This window comes from Nuphar pumila, chromosome 14, assembly GCF_984573655.1.
Source record: "Nuphar pumila chromosome 14, dmNupPumi1.hap1.1, whole genome shotgun sequence".
Taxonomy (NCBI): domain Eukaryota; kingdom Viridiplantae; phylum Streptophyta; class Magnoliopsida; order Nymphaeales; family Nymphaeaceae; genus Nuphar; species Nuphar pumila.
This window is the reverse complement of record NC_143262.1, coordinates 8472931-8492377: the sequence shown is the minus strand read 5'-3', so window position 1 is coordinate 8492377 and position 19447 is coordinate 8472931. Positions and strand designations below refer to the sequence as shown.

Here is a 19447-nt window from a genome sequence, read left to right as displayed (position 1 = left end):
GATAAAGTAGCAAAGAAAGCACTATCCGGACTCTGAAAAGGATAAAAAAGATAGAGATCTATGACAATCTCTTCAGTAGATAAGGATGAGTTCTTCAATAATCACAAACATTAGCATAATAGCGGAGGCCTGTAATATGCTTGGATGTTGGTAAGACCATATAGAAACCTGATTCTGAATTTACAACACCAATATTCACAAATAAGTTGAAATTACTCACTTATTCATAGCAAGCTGTTGAAATAAAATTTAAAAAAGAAAAAACCAAAGTTCCTTTGAGTATTCTCAAAGCTTCATGTTAAGCTTCAGCTAAAATAGACAGGCCGAAAAGCCTTCAGAATTTAGTTCTAAATTTTCTTTTTGTTCTTTCCAAATCAGGTGCACTACCTCACCTTTTGCTTCAACTGTCATTTTGGTGGTCTCCATTCCAACAGCAAGAGGAAAGACAGAAATTAGGACTAATTTCAACCAGAATATCTTTAAACAGAAATATACATATTAATAACAGTGGTGTTCACAGTAAATAGCATTACTCAACACATAAACATACTACTTGAGAAATGCCAAGTGAAATACAATAACATGCCTGGGTCATAACACGTAAACATAAACAAGCACTTCAGTCTGTACGTACACCAGTACAATAATAAGGCTCCAGCTGGTTAGTGGTTTCCCTCAACTAGAGCAAGAAGAAACGTCTGATAGTGGACAGAAGTCTTCGAATATATTGCATTTGGCAGTGGCTTCTTGTATTTATTTTGATATTCAGCTTTGATATATTGCATATCAATTTCAGTCCTTATGACAATGATACGAACAAGTTTTGTATCATTGGTTCCTAAACCTTTCATAGCTTTATGTAAAACCTGAAAAATAAGCATCACAATCGAAGAAAATATATAGCTAAGAAAAAAAGGAAAAGGAGAAAATCACAGGTCAGATGACCATCTACCAAAAATACACCGAATTTGAGAAAATTGAGTTCATTACATTCAGCAGGTTGGCCTATAACATAGCCAAAACCAAGGATTCAACAGACAACAAACACCAAATTTGAGAAAATCAGATTTGGTTGCCTGAAATGGCTAGATAGCAACATCATATACACGCACATACAGAGCATGCAAAGTCATAAACAAAGGAGTTGGAATCTCATGAATTAGGACTTAATTTTTGGTTTTTTTATATAAGTTTTCGACAAAATAACACACATCTTTATGATCCCAGGAGATTATGTGTCATCTCCAAAATTTCATCTCCTTCGTTATACTTATTGAGATTGCTTGTGGTCACATGTACCTTTCATGCATAAAGGTTATTGAACCAAGGCCAACAGGAACCAATAGTCATCAAGATCAGGCAAAACAAGTAACGAGGAACCACAACCAGATACACGAGAATATACAGAGAATGCTTTTTTTTAAAGGAGACAGCTAGCCCTGGAAGGCCCAATCCATGAGTTATCATAGTCAGACCATTTTGTCCTTGCACACTAAAATAACTCTTTTAATGGCTCAATGCCTTGGAAGATTGGTCACTGAAAATTCTTCCCTTCCTCCCCAGCCAGGTAAACCACCAGGCAGACAAAAGCCATCATTTCCAAATGATGAATTGCCATATTAAGTGACTAACTTTGCCACAATACTTTATAGTTAAGAACTTAAGTGCGCCATTATCCAATTTATAGAAATATTTCAATTTTACTTGTAGCCATATTTTTCTCTGTCAAATGCTCGCCAAAACAAAAATCCAGTTCTCTAACAGATGTTACAAGTTCCACAAATGAGGTGGCAATATGTGTTATGCCTATTTGCACTTATGTGTTTGGAAGCAATCAAATGACCTTTCTCCTACCACAGCTCTCATTATCTCACCCCTTCTATGAGCGGATAGCACTTGCAGCTTACCCAAGTATACAGCTTATGAAATTAAAAGTTGCAATACACACAGTCTAAGAGAGTAACAACAACAGGATTGTGTATAATCACGTCAGCACACACCTTAGCAAAGTATCTACCAGGATTCTCAGCACACTGTAAGATTGTAAGAAGTGCATCTTCGAACTTTCCAGATGTTTTCACTCTTTACCACCTGTATGTGATATTTACAAAGCTTAAGAATAGCAATGTAGCAATAAAGAGATCAAATTGTAAGAGTGATAAATCATGAATATCAACATAGGACTAGTAATCAATAGTATGAGAAGCAATATGATGGAACTACCTTTTTCAGCTTCTTTTTGTACATGTGATGATAAGAGGAAGCAACAGCAGCCAAATGAGCTCTACTTCTTCCACTAAATATTTGAATGAAGGTATCTTCATCAGTTCCCAATTTCCTTTCCCCAGCCTTATAAAGAGCCTTGGCATCCTTCTCTGCCATCCCTAAATCAACCTCAGGACCTTCGTAGCGTGCTGTTGCTAAATATGCAAGAAGTAACTGCAGAACACATTTCATATCAACACAGATTGCTTTATATTCAATACATGAGCCAATGTAAAAGGTGGTCAAATGTTGCCTTCTTGCGAATCAAGGCTAACGAAAAACGAAAAAAAAAACAAAGATTAACAAAACCACAGAGAAATGAAAGTGAACGATATTTGATGATTGTACAAAAGAAAGAAAGAGAGAACAAAAGGTTAAAATGGGAGTTGATGATGTGTGCCAACTGTCAAGTTAGTTGAATCAAGGGATGTATGAAGTCAATGTAACTGCACCACATTATAGCTAATCAGTAATGAAGAAATCAAGTAACTTCTAAGCCAATAAGATATGAATTAATGACTGAAATTGCTGTCTATGCAGCCAATGGCTAAGAAGCCAATTCTTGTATAAGAAACACCATGAATATCTAACCAAGTATGTGGCATAATCAACTAAACTGGGCACTCCATTTCATATATATTTCAGAATTGAAAGCTGACTTTGTGATAAATTCATAATTTATCAACAAGATAAAACAAGCTTGCCGGTTGACAAAGTGTAAAACCTGTAAATTTTCGAGATATTAAATAAATAAAGAATTAGCTTTACCTTTGAGTAAAAAAAATGTGCTTCTATCTTTTAAATGTCAATTTTGGGTATTTTATATGCTTAATTATATCTTTCTGACCAATAAGGGTAAAATGGTCATTTCAAGAATTTCTTTAGATAAAATATTGTTAAAATGTTCAAACGTTCATGGAAAATAAATTGTTTGAGAGAGAGTCACAACCTCATCTAGGTGTTTTTAATGTCTTTTGAATTTAACTAGACACGGTTTGGTGGCTTTCGAAACAAATCCGAATAAAGGGTATTTTTATCATTGTAATCAAAAGTACTATTTAAAATATTTAATTTATCAATTAAACTAGTTATTTTAGGGAATTATGACTCATCAAGGTGTTATCAAAGTGCTTCAAACCTAATTGGATGTATTTTGGTAAATTCAGAAGAAATTCTATCAAAAGGGTGTTTTAGTTATAAAATAATTTACGAGAAACACTCTAATCAATAAATTGCTGAACTATTTAAAATTTAGATGAGTAATTGATGCAAATAAAATGTAAAAAATTATTTGAGAAAGAAATGAAATAAAATTTGCCAATTTAGAATGGATTCAAACTCTAAATGGGTTGGATCCAATCAAAGCGAACCAAACATACAGTTTTATGGGTTTTAAGCGATTAAACGAATATTTCATGATATTCTAATTCTGGTTTTTCTTTTTTTACAAATATTGTTTAAAAATAAATTGTATTAGTTAATTAGGTTTAGGTCCATCTTAGATTATTATTTTTTTATGTTTAGATTGGGATAATACCGGACCAAACCGGACCCAAATCGGGACCCGGTTTGGATTAGTTTGCAACTTTGCATCTTTGCGCTTAAGGCATTTCACGCACTCGACTCCTCCCTCCTCTTTCCCCTCAGTCGCCCCTCACATTTTCTGCTTTTTCCCTACCAGCCGAATGTTTTTTTTCTTTCGGCTTCTTCATCTTCTTCCCCTCCCACCAATTGTGTTGCTTGGGCTTTCCCCTCTTCCTCTGCGGTTCCAGCCTCACGACCACCCTGTGTTTGGGGTCTTCATGCAACCTCACACCCCAACAACACCATTATGCTCACCCCTCTCTGTTTTCCCTCTTCATTTGCAACCCCAGCCGAAAAACCCCCTTGGTTCGTCGACACCCCCTTTACTCTCTCTCTCTCCCATCTCTCTCAAAGAGGAGAAGAATAAAGCCTAATCCCCAATTTCATTTTCTTTTCACAAATCTCGTTCCCTTCTCCATCCTGAATTCTAATTCATCTTTGATGCCATCACTTTTCCCTAATGCCCACTCAAATCTGGTTAGCGATGATTGGTAGAATGAGAAAGGCCGATATCATTCGTATTAGAGCTTGATTGGAGAAGGATCAGTGAAGTTTCGAGATGTTCAGAAAGAGGCTATGAAGCATATGCAAAGGACCATGCAACAGCTGGATGATCATGTCTGTTCTAATCTAAGCATTGCCGCAACGCTCATGCACAGATCAACAAGGAGAGGCGTCATCATTGCATCCGGTGATGGTTCTCGGATGATCGGGCTAAAATTGAATTTCCCCGTTTTTTCGGAGATGATCCACTTGGTTGGACAATTAAGGATGATCAATATTTTCGATGCTATCAGACTACAGAACACTAGATAGTAGCGATTGCCTCGATTCACCTGGATGGAGTGGCGATCAGGTGGTTCAAATGATTCGAAGCTCAAATTCAACATACCAAGCTGGAGCAGATTCGTTCAGACCCTCACTAGCAGGTTTGGACCATCTACTTTCTTGATTTTTAATCTCATTATCTAAGATCAAACAAAACAGATCTGTCATTGAGTCACAAGAACTTGAAACTATTTGTAATATGGTGCATGGATGGCCGTCAGATGCTCTAATCGGGCTGTCTATAAGAGGATTAGGTGAAGAGTTAATGATTGAGGTTCAAGCTTAACGAGCTAAGTCATTGCTGGAGTGCTTTGAGAAAACTAGAGTAGCTGAAGAAGAGGTTCGTGGGTACAAGAAAAATTATAGAGCGAGAACAGGGCATTTCGGATAGAGATGATCAAGAAGCAGGTGGATGCAAATGACAGAGATAAGACTCATCTTGCTGATGCTTCAAAATCGATGTGAGTGGGTTGTATTGCAGGGTGTTGATGCTAACATCCTGGGTGCTGGTGTGCTTGCTGGCTACGACAAGCTGTGATCGTCTTCGGTAAGGAGTACGGATCCGATTGCAGTGGCTTATGGTCGTTGGCATAGCCATCCGTTGACATCAAGGGTATCTTTCGCTTAGTGAGCATTTTTCGTGTTTTCCTTGTTTTGGTTTGGATTTCAAGGGAATACTATTTTTCCTTTGAAATTTGGTGCCTCGATTTTTGTGTCATCATTAGGGCGATGTGTTGGACAATGTGGAGACCCGTGGGGATGCTCTACACTACGGTCCAATCATGAATCAAATTAGCAATTTCGTTTATTTTGTCATTAGCATGATTAGTGTAGTATAATAACATTGTTAAGCATCTTGCAAAATGCCAAAGTTGAGTATGTCTTGAGAATTTTGCCGCGCGCTAAGTGTGCGGTGAAATGTCTATGTGAGATCGAATCTCAGTTTTTTAATGTAGTTTGCAAACAAGGTTTCAAAAAGGGTTTTCAAAGGCTGGATATGCATCTTTGAAACTTTGTTTCAAAATAGGTCTTATACGTGTTAGAGATAAGCTTTCAAACTTCATAGTTTGCATCATAAACATGCACGTTAACCATGTTAACACGCACATCACTAATGTGGTCATTGCATGTGCACGTGCATGGTTTATGTTTGCAAATGGAATGTACTTAGATGAAATTAACATTTTAGTTGTAATAGTAAAAAAAAAAAATCTTAGAGATTTATATATTGCATTGTACCAATTGATTTGCAGGTACGAAAATGAGAAAATAAATGATATAGAATGCTAAATATCACTTGCGGCTAGAAAAGCCATGCACATTAAAATTAATGCAAATTACAAATCGGGTGTTTACTTATGGTACGTATGTGGTGCAAATGCATCACACAATGAATTTATTATTTTATTGTATGCAATACTCTCCTTCTTACACACTCACTTAGTTGTGGATATCTAAGACTGTTGTGACTGCAGTTCATAGATTATGCTGAGCATGATTTGAATGTATAAGAATAGAAGCGATTTTATTTTTGTAGTTTAAAGATCATGCACATCATGATTTTAGTTAGTGGAATATGGAGTGTGTTTGCTGCAAATACATATTTGAGCATGCATTGTGTGAAATGTATGTTGCATAAATTGGTGTGATTGATATGATCACATTGAATGCTAGTGTGAATTAATAATTGAGTAAAACATGTTATGTACTCGAAGCATGTATCATAAGTACATGTTTTAGAATGAATATATCATGCGTGTGAACACAAATACATGTTAGTGCATATCCTGTTTGTATGTTAATTATGATGTGACATGTATTATGCATGAAAAATTGAATCATTTATGACATGTTTCATGCATAGTAACACATGTGGAAGAATCATGCATAAGGTGTGTTGTAATTGAATCATGCATAAAAGCATGTTAAAAATGGATCATGCATGAGAGCATGTGTAGAATAAATCATGACATGACAGGATTATGCATGAAAGTAAATATGATTATGTCATGTACATGCATGAGGGCATGAAAGATTAAGTCATGCATATAGCGTAGACTATTTTAGTTATGCGAGAGGGCATGAACTATTGATATCATGCATGAGGGCACGAGAGGGTTATTCTGTGAGATAATGATACTTGGCCGTGACCTATGACTTAATAATAAAGATAACCCTAGACCATGGGTCCATTTGAGGCACCGGTAAAGCCTGGTTCTTTGAGATGACTGTGTCCGGCCCGATCGTTTGTCCTTCCGGGAGAGGGAAAGGGCTTCATGGGATATATTGAGTTTTCAAGGGCTTAAAGCATCTCTTGTCACCATCTCACGGAGGTTAAGGGACAAGTCCACCAATGAGTCCGAGGTGGTAGTACGACAACTCTGCAAAGTTAGGAATGCATGCTCGATTTTTTACCTGCGATTTTGGTTTGGCGTAGGCCAAGACCTGAGACTATGGGTCCGTTCTTACAACCACTGCATTGTAGGGTTGAATCGCTCGAAAAAGAACCAGTTAAGTCAAAAGAGGGCAATTAAAATACATAGAATAATAAATACTCCTATAGTTTGTTTTTAATGTCTATGCCCTCTTTTATACCAGATGAGTCTGAATAAACAAGAGAAACAATGAATTAGATTTTTTTAGAATCATTGTTGTTATATGCATAAAAATATAAATGTGAACATATAGAGACTACTAGGGTTTGCAACTTTGCATGGTTATTGCATATGAATTGTTACATGTGAATGAAAAAGACATGTTTATATTGGTTATGTGATTGACTTGCTGATACAAGTCACGAGTTTGATTGTTGCATGTGAGGTGCTTGTGTATATGAGATACACAGGAAAGGTCAAATCAAGGCATGTTCCATATATATATCTGAACGCAAAGGTGCATAAATGTTCTGAGAATGGACATTGGAATTAATAATTTAGATAATGCATATCATAGTTATGAGTGAGACATGAGTATGCTCTTTAAAGATAAAGAAAATGAAAGTTTACATTTTCATGAACTGCTATATTTTAATTTAATTCGAAGCATGTTATGAATTGTGAATTCTCATTCATTTATGCGAGCACCTGTTATGGATATGAATGAATGTAATGTTTAATGTCATGAATGAAAATGAATGTGAGTTTAAGTTTTATGGATACAACTTACGCAATTATGAATGCCATGAAATGAATGATGATAAATGTGGTTAAATGTTATGTGCATATTTTGATGTGGATTCTCTTGACCCTCATTTTTAATGATGAGAATCATACTTTGATTGTACCATTACAAACTTGATTTGTATTCTTCAAGTTTAGTTTTGGGTTTCATACGGGCAAGTGATTGATGCCCTACAATATTACAGATAACCTCATGGAGGACTCAAGCGAAGTGCGGATTGTTGCGCGGCTGAAGGCTTCACTCTTACCTATTACGATCCCTGGAGGACCAAGGCAATTTTTTATAATTATAAACTTGTAACAATTTAACTCTTTTGTCTGGATCTTTACGTTTTAAGAATTATAATATTTTGGAATGAGAATATTTTTGAATTATATCCATTCCACTTATGCAATAGTTCTGCTTATGGTTTGAAAATTTTAATTCTTTACGTAACTCCTCAATTGTCTTAAACCTTAAATAAATTTCATCTTCCGCATTTTTTCACGTGCGCGAGTCCTTAAAGTAATAACCCTAATCGAGTTGTGTTTATGGATGATTCCGTACTGAATCTGATACTAGGAAGCTAGTATACACTCACACTTGCACTTAGGTGGGCCGTCTAGTATTTGGAACGGTTAGAATGTGACCATCGATGAACTTGTTGGCATATTACTTTCGGGAATCATGCAAATTTTTATAATAAATAAAAAGTTTCAAATTTTTCTTAAGATTTTGAAATTGGGAAAGTTTTAAGAAAGTTGGATTTTTGGGGGACGTTACACAAAATGACATAAGCTATGTCACACGGACTCGGCTAGGGAGGCGCCGCACCCGAGTCGCATGCCCCGACACGGGTACGGCCTCGGACACGGCCCGGACTCGGTCAATGCCGAGTCAGACTCGGTCAATGAGTCAAAGCCGAGTCTGTCTTTGTTTTGGACTCGGTCAACGTTGATTGAGTCCAAAAATATCTATTTTTAGGGCAAAAAACAAAAAAAAAAGATCTTTTTATATTATATATATATATATATATATATATATATATATATATATATATATATATATATATATATATATATATATATATATAGCATGAATCTCAAACATAAGCCCCATGAAAAAATTTATTCTTACATATTATCATTTAATTCTCTCTCTCAATCTTAAAAGCTAATAAATTCTCATCCACAAGTACCAACACTTTTCATCCACCGAGTTCTCTCTCTTATAAAAGCTAATAAATTCTCATCCACGAGTAGCAACACTTTCTCATCCACCGAGATCTCTCTCTCTTTCAAATCTAGCTTTGAAAAATTAAAAGCTTTTAATGCTTTTAATTAATGTTATGAATTTTAGCAAAACTGCAAAAGATGTTTAATGCATTTACCATAACATGCTTTTAGTTCATGCTTTTAATTAATACCTTGATGATGCTTTATTTCCATGGTAGCTAAGACTCGGCCGAGTCAATGATAAACTCAACCGAGTTTGGTTCTAACCCAATTATACTATTATTTTAACTCGATTAGTTCAGGATCTGAGACAACTCGGAAGAGTCACGAGCCGAGTCCCCGTGTCCAAAATTTATATAGATATATGCACACACTGGATATATATATATATATATAGCTGAGTCCCCATGTCCAAAATTTTTAAAATTGCGCCGCACCCGTGTCGCACCCGCACCCGCACCCATGTGACATAGGACATAAGTAATGAGTCACCATTCCTCGTAACAACTAATTGAAGAATGAAGAGGCAAAAAAAAGGAATTAAGGTTGCCTTATTGCCTAACATTCTCACTCTTCTTGCTCTTGCCATCTTCCTCCAAACAACAAATAAAGCAAACACATATTCAAAATCATATATCAAAATAAGTTCTATCATTGTAGAAATGAAAGAAAAGGAAGAATCCAAGCTACCAACAATACACTAATATGTTTGGACAAAGAATGAGAGAAAGAAGGAAGAAACCAATGAGTATAATCCAAACATTGAAGAGTGAAAAGCTAATCACAAACAAATAACTAATTTTGAAAAAAGGGAAAAAATACTAAAAGGTAGAAAAAGTGAATCTACGAAGGGCGAAGACCCAACATATTTACTCTCAAGCATCCAATGGTTGAAAGCAACAATTAAATTCTAAAAGAACACAAGACTAAACAATTAACAAAAAGTTATAAATAATTGTAAACAACCACAGGGGCTGTTTGGATGGCATCATAAATCATTGTACTATACTTGAATGAGATAGATGGAACAACCAATTCTAGGAGATTCTATAGAAGAAATATAGAATTCTATTTCTGGTGCAGACACGCCAATCGGTGGTGTCTGCATGTCCATGGAGTTTTGAAAAACTCAAACATCTCTGTATAAGATATGCAATCATAGGTTTATCTAACCTATTTATTATTTGGATGATGTCATAGTCATCCATCATAAATCTTAATTAACCAAATTTATTTTATATTTCATGGATCAATGAGCATCTAAGAACCCACATCAACTCCCCAATTGACGACAGTAGATTCTCTTGAACTTTTAAATTTAACAAAATACCTTGGATATGGATGAAATCCGCCTATGTATAACTGTTTAGTTATACACCCAAGCTCGGATAAAGGAGGAGGGTTGCGGTAGGCCAGTGACAGACAACATAAAAACTTAGTCACACCCTATAAATATGAACCAATATGAAAATTTCGTTGGGGTGTTCCTTATTGAGCGACGCGCTGTACTCTATAGGCCCGGAGGCAGTGATAAATGGGCAAGGGTTGCTAGGTCGTCGCCCAGAAGCGACGCGTCACACTGGCGCTCGGGTGTGGTATCAAATAGGCAAGGGTTCCCTCACTTTGTTGGACGGGTGGGGGTAAAGAAGATAGTTCAAGACCATAAAATTAAGTTAGCTACTTGGAACATAGGGTCCTTATCTGGTAAGTTGGTAGAGTTAATAGATGTTATGTGTAGGAGAAAGATGAATATTTTATGTCTACAAGAGACCAAATGGGTAGGTGAGAAAGCAAAAGTGATAAAATCATGGGGATATAAGATTTGGTATACATGAATAAATAGGAATATGAATGAAGTAGGGATTGTTATTAGTCGTGGGTTTATAGATAATGTAGTTGAGGTCCATAGGAAGGGTGATAGGATTTTACTTATTAAATTAGTATTAGGTACAAATATTATTAATATTATTAGTGTTTATGCACCTCAAGTAGGTTTAGATGATTCCATTAAGCGTCAACTTTGGGAACATTTAGATGGAGTAGTACAAGGGATATCTTATGGAGAAAAGCTTTTCATCGGCGGTGACCTTAATGGACATGTAGGCATTAGTAGAGATGAATTTGAGAGTATTCATGGAGGCTATGGTATAGGAGAAAGAAACGAAAGTGGAGAAAGAATTTTAGATTTTTGTTTGTCCTATGATATGATCTTAGCAAACACTTGGTTTAGGAAGAGGGAGTCTCACCTAGTAACATTTAAAAGCGGGGTTAATACGAGTCAGATATATTTTTTCCTACTTAGAAAAAGAGATAGGGGTTGGTGCATCGATTGTAAGGTTATACCGGGAGAAAGTGTAGCTACACAACATAGAGTCTTAATTTTAGATCTTAGAATTAGAAAATGCCGCAAAAGAGATAGACATAGGATAGAGCCTAGAATTAAGTGGTGGGCACTTAAAAGAGCTAAACAAGGAATGTTTGTAGAGCAGGTAGTTAAGGAAGTTGATTGGTGTCTCGAGGAGGATTCAGAATCAATGTGGAATAAGATAGTGAGTGACATGAGAAATGTGTCTAAGGAGGTATTGGGTGAGTCTAAAGGCGGTGCACTGCTAGGTAAGGATACATCATGGTAGAACGAGGATGACAAATTAGCTATTAAGGTTAAAAGAGAGTGTTATAGAAATCTAAGTAAGAGTCATGATAATGAGAATTTGGAGAAGTATATGATAGCAAAGAAGGAAGCTAAAAAAGTAGTTCGAAATGCGAGGGATAAGGTATATATGGAGGTTTATGACAAGTTGGATACCAAAGAGGACGAGAAGGATATTTATAGGCTTGCAAAGATGAGAGATAGGAAATCGAGGGATCTGGGTATGGTTAGATGTATCAAAGATGAAACACAAAAGGTTTTAGTCAAAGATGAGGAGATTAAGGAGAGATGAAAACATTATTTTGATAAGCTATTTAATGAAAGTCATGCTCAGAATCGTGGAGACTTCTCCATTCTTTTTCATGAGATGAATCATGACTTCATGCGTAAGATTCAAAAGAAAGAAATTGCAGAGTCTTTAAAGAAAATGAAATCAAGAAGGGCAGTTGACCCAGATGGTATTGTAAAATTGTTTACGAAGAGACAATATGCATACAAGCACAAATACTTTATGAAAGATGTGCACGAAGGCACTCACACAACACTTGAACAAAATACGCACAAAAACGTAAAAGTAGTAAACATGCACTAAGGCATGTATTTTATAGAAAAGAGCAAATGCTTGAGACTCTCAAGCTTAAGAAATAGCAAGGGGGAACACCCCTATTTATACAAAGGCAAAGGGGTACAAAGGGGGCTCCCAAAGGAGTCGTTGGGGGAGCCCCCAATGACTCTATTGGGGGGACCCCCAATGCACCTTTATGAAAAGGGAAAAAATAAAAAATAAAAAAAGGAAATACAAAAAAATAAAAAGAAATTACAACATATTCCAAGTGGAATATGCACAAGATGTGAAATTACAAGAATACCTTTTTTGGGTATAAAAAAATAAAATATGTATATATATATTTATACTTACAACAATGGTTTTGGAGATACATTTTAACAGGTATACCTATCGAGGCTTGGAAATGCTTGAGTGAGAAAGGTTTAGAATGGTTGACAAATATTTTTAACAAGATTTGTCGGACAAATAAGATGCCTAATGAGTGGATGAAGAGTACTTTGGTGTCTCTATATAAGAATAAGGGTGATATACAAGATTGCACAAACTATCGTGGTATAAAACTCATGAGTCATACTATGAAACTTTGGGAGAGGGTGATTGCGTATAGGTTGAGAAAGGTTGTCATGATATCAGAGAATCAATTTGGTTTTATGCGTGGAAGATCAACTATGAAAGCTATACATCTTCTTAGACAACTTATTGAGAGATATGGAGAGAAGAACAAAGATTTGCATATGGTTTTTATTGATTTAGAGAAGGCATACGATAGAGTACCTAGGGACGTTCTCTGGTGGACAATGATGAAGAAAGGTGTTTCTCTCAAGTACATTAGTATAATTAAAGATATGTATGAAGGAGTAGTAACCAATGTCCCACTTGTGGAGGGGTGACAACCAATTTTCCTATAACGGTTGGGTTACATCAAGGATCTGCATTAAGCCCTTTCCTATTTGCTATAGTGATGGATGAGCTTACGAGATCAATTCAAGAAAATGTGTCGTGGTGTACGTTGTTTGCTGATGATATTGTTTTGATTGATGAGTCTAGAGCTGAGGTTAATGCTAAGTTAGAATTATGGAGACAGACATTGGAAGCAAGAGATTTTAAGTTGAGTAAGAGTAAGACAAAATATAGGGAATACCGATTTAGTAAGCAACGAAGTAGTGATGGGAGTGTAGTGAAGCTTGGTGAGCAAGATATCTTATATTAAACAGAGTGAAAAACAAAAACAAATCGATGCTTGAACTCCAGTAATCACACGCTAAGAGAACGCATATACCTTAAATGATATGCTTGCCTACAGGGTGTACCACAAAAACACATGATATAAAATCTACTACATACAAATGCAAATTGTTATAGATATGTAACCAGGCATGGCCAAATCAACCTGAATGAGCATGGCCTTATTCAGGTCAAACTCAGATTCAAACTTGTGTAAGGACAGTACAAACTAAATAAAGCCTAATCAGATCTAAATCAGTGATAACAACTCCATTTCACATATGTACAAGCCAAGGATTTATCAAACCCAGACTAAATTCTTGAGAAACAATATAAAAAAACATGCTACTGACTTATTCCAGATGGTCAAATACATCCCTAAATGCAATTCTTGCTAGATATTAGGCAATTATTCTGAAATAATGTCAATGCTACCAACAAAGCACAATGGCATTAAACTATTGTCATAAGAATGTATAACACCATCTCTTCCTTCAATACTTCTAAAACACTAGCTCTCCATCCCTTCGCCAAACCATAGTTACTAGGAGACAAAATGGATACGAGAAGCAATGCATGAAGCAGAAGTGAAGAAGCGAGTGTTAAAAAGTAGTATGAAGCAGGAAGAAGTGTGAAGCTACTATGCAAGCACATGAAAAATGAAATGAAAAATCTTTAAAAAACGATAGAGGAGAAAGGGGTGGTGGTGGAGCTTCTCCGGCGCGGTGTTTTTGGGAGGTTGGTGATGGTGGGTTGTAAAAGTATCTTCAACAAGATACTATAATCAAGACCCAATATTCTTGATGAAAGACAAGTGCACACATGCGCAATAAGAATACTAAGAACACTTGTGCACAAAAGCACAAATCAATCAATCTCACAAATGCACTAAAAAAATGAATATAAGCTTTATTGAATACTTGGGCTTTGACCTAAAGCCATGCCAAAACTCAAGGGGGAACACCCCCTAATTATACACAATGAGAGGCCATGGAGGGGCTCTCAATATGATCGTTGGGACCCCTCCAACGATCATGTTGGGTGGGCCCCTCTATGTGCTAAAAGCTAAAAGATGAAAGAATAAAATAAAAAAGTAAAGAAAAGAAAAAGAAAACAAAAAAGGAAAAATTACATACATATTCTAAAAAAAAAATATGTAAAATGATGAATATACCCTTATGATTGAAAAGAAATAAATATATATTTTATATATATAATAGGTAGATACATATACATATATTATATATATGTATATGTATTACCTTATATATATAAAATATATATTTGATTACAAGATTTGATTTATAATTTAATACCCCCTCTCAAACTTAGGGCAGGATGACCAAAAGTTTGTCAATGAGGAAATTGAACCGCGAAGCACACAAAGCTTTGGTGAAGAAATCTACCAATTGATATTCTGAAGTTACATATGAAAGATCTATAACTCCTTTGAAATACGCTTTCCGAACGTAGTGACAATCCATCTCAATGTGTTTAGTTCGTTCATGAAAAGTATGATTTTTTGCAATGTTTATTACACTCTTGTTATCACAGCATAGCTTGGTGGGTCCTTCTATTGTGATCCCCATGTCTTCTAATAACTGATAAATTCATACAATTTCCATGGTAGTAGTTGTCATGACACGATATTCAGCTTCAGTTGAGGATAAAGACACTTTTTGCTTCTTCTTGCATCTCCATGAGATCAACGAATCTCCTAAAAACACACAAAAATCAGTGGTGGAGTGACGATTATTTGGGTCACCTCCCCAGTCAGAGTCAGTATAAGCAATTAATTTTAATTCAGAAGAAGATGATAAGAATACTCCCTTATTTAATGTACCCTTTATGTATCTTACGACCCATAGAATTGCACTCATGTGAACCGATGTTGCTGCATGTTGAAACTGACTTGCAGTATGAACTGCATGAGAAATATATGGTCTAGTAATACTCAGATACATCAACAATCCCACAAGCTGTCAGTAGGGGGTGATATTAGAGAGAGAAATACCATCATCAATCTTCATTTTGGCTCCCACTATAGCAAGAGTTTCACAAACCTTATCATCCGTAATACCTGACCTATCAATAATCTCAAAGGCAAGCTTAGTTTGAGATAAAAAATACCCTCTATGAGAGTATGCTACTTCAATACCCAAAAAATAAGTTAGGAATCTCAAATCAGACATTTCAATTCTATTCTTTAAAATTGATTTTATGCTTTTAACCCCTTTAGAATCACTTTCGATTATAAGAATATCATCCACATATAAAAGATGAATGACAATCCCTACATTGGTTTTTCTAACAAATAAAGCAGTGTCAGTGAAACAGGATGAAAAACCATTTTCTAACATTACGGAGTTAAACCTATCATACCAAGCCTTGGGAGCTTGTTTTAAACCATAAAGTGTTTTGCGAAGGCTAAACACTTTCCCTTTGAGAGTCTCCATTCCTGGTGGAGCATCCATATATACATCTTCATTCATATCACCATTTAGGAAGACGTTTTTAATATCCATTTGATAGATGTTTCATTTGTTGATTGAGACAATGGTGATGAGACATCGGACAATGACCATTCGGGCCACAGGGGCAAAAGTTTCTTCATAGTTAATCTCATATTCTTGACTATATCCCTTAGCAACTAATCTCGCCTTATATCTTTCAAGAGATCTATCTCTTTTAGTTTTTACCTTAAATACCCATCTATGTCCTATTGTTTTCTTATCCTTAGGAAGATCTTGAAATTCCCAAGTCTTGGCTCTTCTTAGAGCACCAAGTTCATTTTCCATAACTTCTACTCATTCAAAACATTTTCGTGCTTTCTCAAAATTTCTAGGTTCTATGTGAAGGCAAGAGCCCGTCCGACGACTGGACTGGGTGATGCCCTCCCCTAATGGCCCTGATGAGAGGAAGTATCAACCATTCTGTGAACCGAACGGTTGATCACCCTCTCCATGGATCCGACGAAAAAGAAAATTGGGAAAGAGCCAACGAGCCCTTTCGTCCGATTAGCAGGTAAAGGAAGGGCACGACGGCCCTCTCGTCCAGCAAGCTGAATGAGGGTAACCTCTCTTTGTCGCCCGACGGTGATCCGATGAACATAATGGATCATCATCGTAAAATAATATAAAATACACGAAATCATATATTTTCAACGATTCAACAAAATCATGTGCTCTGATACCAATTGGAGGAACATAAATTCATCGAAAACTAAAACATGATCGATAACATGCTCTCGCTAAACCGTTGAAATCATAAACAGAATAAAACCAAAAGCGGAAGTTATACCTGAATCTATAGCAGTCTGGTTGATCGTTGACGGTATGATCTTTCAGAACCTGTTTATTTGGCCCTTTTTCTTTCTCTGAACCTGATGAATCTTTTTTGATAATGGGGAGTATGAAAAGGGAGGGCCTTAATATAAGGTTTGAAGACCATAACCTAATGCATTTAGGAGTCTGTCTCAATTCAACCCATTATAGAGTTGCAGACAAAGCAAGTGTTCCATACCATTTGAGATACCACAGGGCTCATTCGGTTTAAACCACATGAAGCGAGCATGAACCTAAGACAAACTTTGATGTCTGGTTCAAGTTCAGCGTATGTAGGCCCACACGATTTTCTAACAGTCGGTGTTTTCCTCAGCCAATCAACGCCTTCAACCATCAAGTCGAGAGGTGAGCAGGACCCTTGAACCCTACCGATTGACAGAAACCAATATCACCTAGCAGTCATCATACTTTTGTGGTGATTTATATAGTGGGAGGATTGTGTAGTGAGAGGTTTCCATGCATGGACAGTTCATATTCTCGTAACTGTCCTGTAACCAAACCTTCAAAACTGAAAACCTTACCTCTTTGATCTGCCCGTGTCAATACTGGTCACATCAAGTTGGATCCGATCTAAAGTCCAACATCAGATACTTCGAAAGCCGGTTTTCTCATGTAGCACTCTCAGAATCCAGGTGCAACCTTCCAACGCGCTCTATCGACCAACGATCCAAGTTTCATGCACCCCTATGCGTCTACAAACAAGGCACAATATCACTCATACACAATCGCCCCCATAAAGAGATTCTCAACAACAATTCGGGCAAATCGGCAAAATAATCTCAATCAAAGAAATAAAAAAACAAACGCATACAAGGATCAACCCGCCAATTTTCATCCACACACAACCATAACTGTCAGAAATCGCCAAATTAACTGAAAAAAACACACCCGAAATTACTTAAAATTCAGTCCCCATAAACATGATATAGAACGCTTAGTCAATTACACACAAAAGACCTACACCACTTTCCATCGACAATTTGAGCCGCGAAAGCCGCATAAGATACCGTCCAAAACGCGAGATCGAGCCCGATTCGAAGCGTTCAGCTCTTACAAGAACGCAAACGCCTGGAAAAGACGAAGAAGTTCGGAAGGAGAAGAGAAAAGCGGGAATCGAGGAAGCAGGGGAAACGGGAGAAGCGGCAAATCTTTTTTTGTACCTTTGAAGGCGCTGTAGAGAGCGATAGCGTCCTGTTGAGGGGAAGCGGGTACGAGCGGGAGGGTGAGAGTGGCCATGGAGTCGGAGAATGGCGAGAAGCGAACCCTAGACGATTCCTGTGGAGTGGGAAGCGAGCCGAGGGAAACGGGGAAACCCTAAAGAGGTCTCTCCCTGAAAGCCCCAAATTTGAAAAGGTCCCTCCCCTCTGCGTTCGAAATACGCGGCAAGATCGTATGGATCATGAGACACCGTAAAATATTTGAGAATCAAGCCCAGTCATTCATTGTATCCCGTTTTAGAAAATAAGGGTATTTTCGGAGTTAAGCGATAATTTGCATACGTGGCGGCAAAAGAATTAAGGGAATTGTTACGTTTTTATTACATTTTTTTGGATTAAGGGAAAAATCTCGCGTTAAACTAAAAGTGGCTTTTTCAAACGGGGAAGATGAAAAGTTGGACGCTAGGGCCCGTTTGCTTGGCCCCACGGCCTTGGAGTCCAGTGAGAAATGGAATCATATGAATCAGAATCACATGGGAGCAGATGAGAGGACGATTCATGACAAACCCCATTGGTGCACGGGTGTGTAGCTTTCAGAGGTGGGCCACTTAAGGCAGGGTGGTCGTCGGGCCCCCTTCGGGGTTTTTCTCACTTCGGTGAGGTTCCTCGTCATAAAAAAAAGAAAAGAAAGAGAAATGTTGCATTTTCTCATGTTTGCTTAGACATGTGAAAATGAAACAAGATGAGACTCGTTCTCTCATTTGTGTAAGAAAATGATTTACATGAGGGCTAAACAAACTTGCCGTCAAAGTCAGGTAATATGAAATAGTGATATGCTGAAGAAAAAAAATAGAAAGAATTAATTGTGATTTTATCGAAATTTTATCGTTTTTGCGACTTTGTCCCAACAAAGAACGTTGAGTATTTAAAACCATTGATATCTTTTGGGGTTTATTAGTAAACCCTACAAGAGGATAGATGATTAAAACTCTTAACCAAACAAAAAAAAATTAATGCTTATATATATATATATAACTTTCATCATTTGAAATAGGATGCATACATTCAATCTTAGGTCCACATTTTTACGCTTGATGGCTAGGATCAACATATGATGAAACTCATCCTATGTCAAATGATGGGATCTATGTTGGGCAGGAATGGCAGTAGACTGGGGGCAAACGGTGTCTCGCCCTGTTTGGACCGGGGATGGAGGTTAAAATCAAAACCAGTGCGGGATGGAGGCGGAGATGGACTTACGCTTTTCCCCGTCCACAATCCTTCTTTAGGGATGACAATGGACCGAGGGAAAACGGATCCCCGTCCCACCTCGCTCCGTTTGGACATGGAGGTTAAAATAAAAACGGGTGCGGGATGAAAGCGGGGATAGAGGGCAGGATTTTGAGAAGAGGCGGTGGTGGAGACCTTGTCCC

At 36.9% G+C, this 19447-nt stretch overlaps 1 protein-coding gene across 1 annotated transcript; it reads right to left on the bottom strand.

Moving 5' to 3' along the window:
• Positions 1–462: 462 nt before the first annotated feature.
• On the bottom strand, positions 463–18093 carry LOC149816266 (annexin D5-like). The gene is made up of 5 exons (XM_089987997.1): positions 18018–18093; positions 17804–17925; positions 2219–2439; positions 2001–2085; positions 463–866 (listed from the first exon to the last, which is right to left on the bottom strand). The coding sequence occupies exons 1-5, from the start codon at positions 18091–18093 to the stop codon at positions 663–665; spliced, it is 708 nt and encodes a 235-aa protein (XP_089844123.1). The 3' UTR covers positions 463–662.
• Positions 18094–19447: the final 1354 nt, after the last annotated feature.

What these genes read in the sequence shown, in the direction of transcription:
- LOC149816266 (XM_089987997.1), bottom strand. Translation starts at nt 18,093, where the DNA reads ATGGCCACTCTCACCCTCCCGCTCGTACCCGCTTCCCCTCAACAGGAC. An exon ending in TCTCTACAGCGCCTTCAAAG is followed by an intron (nt 17,926 to 18,017) that starts GTACAAAAAAAG and finishes CGTCTTTTCCAG; the next exon opens with GCGTTTGCGTTCTTGTAAGA. An exon ending in GTGGTGTAGGTCTTTTGTGT is followed by an intron (nt 2,440 to 17,803) that starts GTAATTGACTAA and finishes TGTGTTCTGCAG; the next exon opens with TTACTTCTTGCATATTTAGC.